Below are 6,473 nucleotides of genomic sequence, written 5' to 3'. Positions count from 1 at the left end.
AATGAGGGAATGCATGGCCAAGTACTCTGTCTTAATCATCCGTTTTAATAAAGACTACATGAAAAGCCAGTTATAGGAACAAATTTATTTATAAAAGTTATAGGAACTTTTACTTTTGATAAAAGTATTTTGTACTGTAGTTGCAGCCTTTATTTTTGTTTCATAACAGTGCACACATGAGGTTCATGTATGAATTATTTAATAACAAATTTGTAAAAGAACATTAATGGCCTGCCAAAAGCTGAACCGCTATGTAACACCAATCCAGACCACATCACCCAATGACCTCACCGATGTTCCTTTGTTTTAAAAAGAAATAAATCAATATCACTTCTGCTTTGACAGCTTCAACATTACGGGGAACTCTTTGCATTAGATGTTGGAACAGGGATGTTGGGATTTTTTCCCATGCAGACTCAAGGGCTTCAGTGACGTCAGGCACTGATATTGGGCGATTCGAGTCTGGCTCACAGTTTATCCCAAAGGTACTCAGTGGGGATCAGATCTAGGCTTTGTGGAGACCAGTCAAGTCGTTTCACACCACACTCACTAAACCACTTTTATGAACCTCGCTTTGTGGGCAGCATTCACAAATTTGAATAAAAAAGGACCCAGCTTTGAGTGCACAAAAGTTTAGCGGCATCTAGCGGTGAGGTTGCAAATGGCAACAAAAGGCACACTCCACCCCTCCCTTTCGAAGCACTACTGTGGCTGACACAGCACTAAGATGTCATCACATTTTCGCTTCTTTGCCAAAGGAGATAACGTATTTACGAAACGCACTCTGTGCAGCAGTTTGTCCGTTTAGGGCTACTGTAGAAACAACATGGCGAATTCCATGTAAGGGGACCCGCGGTGTATGTAGAGAGAAATAGCTCATTCTAAGGTGATAAAAACATAACTTTTCATTGTGTAAGGTCTTTAAACAACTCTGAAGACGTAGTTATGTATATTGCATTTCTGTCAATAGAGCCTTCAAAACTTACACACTGGACCTTTAAATAGTGTCTTTCTTCAATCTCAATTTCCCTTTTAGATGAAACGGTCTGTTCATTGCCGGTTGTACAGTGTTTCTTTCCCTCACGTGAGCAACATCACAGAGAGGAATGTGTCTCTCAGCACTCTATGGAGAGAGTGTGGTTAACAGTCCACATATGCAGGCCTGATCGCACTGAAGTTCTGCTGACTTATGTCACGAATAAGACGCCCACAAGAACTGATGAAATTATTAAGTCACAGGAAACAAAGCCAACAGCTTATGAACACCGAAAGACACACTTGGAAGATGCTGTGAATGAGACAGATGAATTGATCCTATGTTTAAGATAGGAAATTATCTGTGTACAGGTTTATTTGACAAAGCCTAGTCTTGGCCTGCATAATACGTTACATGGTTTTCATCAGTTAATGACATCCATGTGTTTCTGTCAACACATGTCTGTAAACCAGAGAGCTTTTACCCCCCTCGACGTTCCCAAGGGGAGTTCACAGTGCTTCCTGTTTGGCCCGAAGTTTTGCACAAGTCCTGTTGAATGATTGTCTGGTCAGATGTGATTCATTGTATATCAACTTATTTGTTTGGCAACCAATCTGTGTCCATCTGTGAAACTTAAAAATGGTTTTTAAAGGGATAGTTCACACAAACATTTACACACTTTCATGTCATTCCAAACCTGCATGACTTTATTTGTATTACAAAACACAAAAAGCAGGTATTTTGTAAAACATTGGTAACCAAATAACAAGTGGACCCCATAGACTTCAATTGTACAGTATGAACACAAAACCACAGAAACATTTCTCAAAATATCTTCCTTTGTGTTCCACTAAAAAATAATCATATTCATGTTTTGAATGACATGACAGTGAATAAATGATGAAAGATTTTTTATTTTGGGGGAACTATCCCTTTAAGAAGAGTCTGTATTGCTCTCTCTAGTCCACACACCCCAAAAAATCTAACTATCAAGTCTACGCATATTTCCATGATTTTAATCACTGTTTTCTGTACCACAGACCATCACATTACATAAATGTTTTACTCACCGGTCTATTCTTGTTACATAAACTACTACATTTCAGACACACCCCTAAACAACATAAATCCAAAACCAACCATGGTTGGTCAATTTACATGTCGGTCAGACACTGTCTTCCTGTCTGTGGGTGGTTCATGGACAGAATAAGATGCAATGTGGACCAAATTTTACACAACGCAATTCAAAAGCTATATGTTAGACTATGTCACTGATTTAACATTAGTGAGAGAGAAAGGGCAGAAGGGAATGAGAGAGACTGACTTACTGCTTCAGACAGCTGAGCTCCTAAACGGCAGGAAATGTCTTTAAGTTCAATAGTTTGTGTAAATACGTGCCAGCATGGAGAAATTTGGGTGTTGGTTAATGACTATTTTCCAAGGAAGCATAATGCTGTGTTAAAGGGATATTTCACCCAAACATGAAATTTCTGTCATGAATTACTCACTCTCATTGGTTACTGCTTGTAACCAAATAGTTCTTGGACCCCATTGACTTTTTATTACAATGGTACTCAAAAGTACCCCAGAAATGTTTTTCAAGTCAATGGGGTCCAAGAACTGTTTGGTTATAAGCATTCTTCCAAACAAAGACATTTATACAGATTTGGAACAACTCGAAGGTGAGTAAATGATGACAGAATTTTTATTTTTACGGTCCCTATAAACCGGACATTAAAATGTGAATAGAGCCTCAGAATGAAGTGCCTCAGAAAACAGGTTCAATATTGTTAGTTCTGCAAAAAAAGACATTTATAAAAAGTATTTATAAATTGGTATTTATGTATACAGTAGTGGCAAATAAGGTTAAACAAATCCAACCATTAAAATGATCTTACATTTTATCCTCCTCCTTCATTTTATCTTACATTATCCACTCTTTGCCTCAAGCTTTGCACATTCTGGGCATTTTCTCAACAAATTTCAAGATGCATTCTGGGATGTTTAAAACAGTATAAATACATGCTGCAGTTCCCATATGCCACAATTCTTGTAATACATTTTTCTTGTACGTGTAACGATATATTAAAACTCCCATATCTTTCAGAAGGACACAATGGAAAATAATTCTTAAGCAACATGAAAACATCGCGTTGCTCATATAAATACACACACCCACACACCGTCATTTACAGACATTTGACATAATGACTTCCTGAATGAAGGAAGTCGTAAACAAGAGGGTCTGTTTTTATTGAACATTGTTTCTTCAGAAAAACAACAGTGAAACAGCACACACAAATGAAATGTCACATTTTCTTTTCTTTTTTATTGACTGTTTGCTAATAGCTACATATTACATTCGATTCTAAAATGTGATTGTCAAACAACTGTTAAATATTTCATCTTTTTTATAAGCTGATCAACTGAACAATATATGTGAAGTGATGTAATTTGTTAGTGTTGTCAAACAGTAAAGCACGTGTACACATGCTGTGTTGAGTGATTTTGAAAAAGCGATGCTTTGTCATATCAAAACGTTAAAAAAATGCTACAAATTTGATATGTTGTTTCATCAAGCAACAAACTGCTTTTTGGGTTGTCAGGTGCTTTACAAACTATAGAAATATATAGATCTGAAGCAACAAAAACGTACAAAAAACACAGACGTTTATGCACGACTGCACTGGTACAAAGCACTTTAAATTACTGTATAAAAGGCAACAAACAAACCTGAAAGCCTGAGGCAAGAGTTCTCTGCTTTAAGAGAAAAGAAAATGTTTTCCAGTCTCCAAAAGCTTGCTGAGTGCAACCAGAGTAAAGGCCCCTCGTCCCTCAGAAACAGGACATCCTGAGGGTCTCTGAGGCGCTGCTGGCTTTTTACACGACGGTCTGCTCCCCTCGGCATTTCCTACAGCAACCGTAGATGGCAGAGAGCAGGTAGACGCTGGCCGTGAGGCAGGCGAAGAATGAGGCAGTGAGGTAGACCTTGTACAAGCAGTGATGTTTGTAGAGCTCCAAGTTGCAGTAGGAGTTCTTTTCCGTTTTGTAGATCATGATCCCAACTGCAGACAGATACAGCGCCGAGGCCGCAATGTCATGTATCACGTTGCTTAACAACCAGCGTTCTCCTCCCACGATGGGAACGAGGTCTTGTTTGTCCAGCAGCGTGAGGATGAAGATGGCCAACGTTAGGAGCCAAAAGAACACAGCCACGAACAGCACGAAGTGAATGGAGCCCTCATACTTGTTGGCCGCGATGGTGACCCAAAGCCCGGCTCCCAGCAGGATCTGAAGGACTCGTACAATCCCAACGAAGCTCTTGAGGAATTCCTGGAAACTTCTCCTCACCTGTGGCTGAGGGGGCATCTCCTCTTTGTTGAAGAAGTCTTCTGGTGGGTCTTTAGCGTGGGGGCTGTTTGCCTCAACAAACAGGAAGAAAATGAAAACGGGAGGAGTGAAAACCAGCTGATGAGGATTTTTGATTTAAGATAACACTGTAAAATGCACAAAGAGTGAATCTTTAGCTCAGCCCCGGGGTTTTGAAATGACTTTTCTCTGCTTCTTCTCTTCCGTTTCCTATGTGGAAACTGCAGCGTTGTATCTCCCTCCCCCTCTTTTCCAGCACAGAGCAAGAGGAGGAGGAGTGGAGGAGAAGGCCGGACTTAAAGACAAACCCCTTCCTGCTCCTCATCCATCACAGTGTCTCACTCAGCTGCTGTGAGAAATCCTGTGTGTGCTGTAAAAAAATGTTTTCTTTATTAACAGTTCTGTTTCGCTTTCAAGCAAAAACATTTGAACTTATTTAAAACAACATGCGTTTAGTTGAAAATCTAAGTGACATGAGAAATTAAGTTTATAACTACGATTAGAGAGGAAATTTAGAGTTTCAACAATAAGCCTGCCCTGAAAAATAATCAGTGGAATAAACAACATGACAGTTAAAAATCTATATTTCTGTGGATCATATTGTCCACTTAATAAGTCTCTTTATTTGTGTGGTAACGGTAAATCTGAGAAACTTCATTTAAAGGACAGTTCACCCAAAAATGAAAATTCGTTCATCAATTACTTCCTCTAGTTGTTCCAAACCTGTATACATTTCTTTGTTCTGATGAACACAGAGAAAGATATTTGGAAGAATGCTTGTAACCAAACAGAACTTAGCCACCATTGACTACCATAGTAGGAGAAATTATAATGGTAGTCAAAAGTGCCCCAGAACTGTTTGATGTCCTACCTTCTTCAAAATATCTTTATCGTTCTTCAAAATAATTATCAAGTTATTTTTCCTACTATGGTAGTCAATGGGGTCCAAGAACTGTTTGATTATAAGCATTCTTCAAAATATCTTTCTCTGTGATCATCAGAACAAAGAAATGTATACAGATTTGGAACAACTCAAAGGTGAGTAAACAATGACAGAATTTTCATTTTTGGGTGAACTGTCCCTTTAACCCTTGCCATATTTGGACGTTAGATCTGGCCTAATGTAAATGAGTGTGACAGAAGCAGGAATGCGAAGAATTTCGGTCTCTGCTAAACTAAACAGTCTTATCACCGCTGGTATGTGTTGTCCATGAAATTACTGTTTTTCATTCATTCAGGGTTCATGACCAGTCTGACAGCTGAGATCAGGAGCTGAATATCGTGACTTCAATAAATACAGATATACCCATAAAACAATGTGGCTTTACAGTTGACCGCCCCTTTAAAGACACAGAAGCCTAGTGGGCGGGGTTAGTTTTACATTTTCAATGTGTGATTTATTTCTCATTTCCATTAGGGAGCAAAATGTAACTGTACGGCTAGGTTGCTGGGTTGTTGTTCCAGAAGGATCAGACAGCATAACATTGAGAATATCACATATCTTTCATTTGTAACAACAGTAAGAAGTATATAAAGCTTAAAATGGACTTATCTATGGAACTGATGGAGCACACTTTATTATAAGTCTAAATTTACAGTGAACATAAGGAAAATAATCATTAGGAAAAGTAAGAGGTTGTTTTTGAGAATTGTGTTTTCAGAATGAACAGTTTGAATGTTTTTCAGACAAAATCTGGGTCTTTCCAACATTGTGCAATATCCAAGCAATGAGAAAATTAAAGACAATGTTTACTCACAGAGTAAACAATATCTTTAGTATGAGTATAATGAAGATGTTATTATATATATATATGTGTGTGTGTGTGTATATATATATATATATAATATGTATGTATATGTGTGTCATATAAAGGTCACCTGATGAAATCCTCACTTTGCAAAGCTCAAAGACAGAAAAAAGTAATTTCATTTAAGATTTTACCTATTACTTTTTCTTCCTTACAATTTCTATTATATAGGTGGTGTTAGTCATGGCAACTACCACTAGATGGCAGTTTATGCACATGTAAATCTGACTAAATAGTTTTCTCGATTGGACGAGTAAACATTTTTAGATGATAATTGCATAGATAAGTATACAGCACAGTACACTCGTATACTGAACATT

General features: G+C 38.0%; 1 protein-coding gene across 1 annotated transcript; it reads right to left on the bottom strand.

Moving 5' to 3' along the window:
• Positions 1-2,642: 2,642 nt before the first annotated feature.
• Positions 2,643-4,475, bottom strand: marveld1 (MARVEL domain containing 1). The gene has a single exon (XM_057341750.1). It carries the CDS (start codon positions 4,343-4,345, stop codon positions 3,857-3,859), a length of 489 nt encoding a protein of 162 aa, XP_057197733.1. The 5' UTR covers positions 4,346-4,475; the 3' UTR covers positions 2,643-3,856.
• Positions 4,476-6,473: the final 1,998 nt, after the last annotated feature.

The sequence above is a fragment of the Triplophysa rosa genome, linkage group LG9, assembly GCF_024868665.1.
Source record: "Triplophysa rosa linkage group LG9, Trosa_1v2, whole genome shotgun sequence".
Taxonomy (NCBI): domain Eukaryota; kingdom Metazoa; phylum Chordata; class Actinopteri; order Cypriniformes; family Nemacheilidae; genus Triplophysa; species Triplophysa rosa.
This window is presented reverse-complemented; position numbering and strand designations above follow the sequence as displayed.

Excerpts from the sequence above, each read along its gene's own strand:
- marveld1 (XM_057341750.1), bottom strand. The coding sequence starts at position 4,345 with ATGCCCCCTCAGCCACAGGTGAGGAGAAGTTTCCAGGAATTCCTCAAG.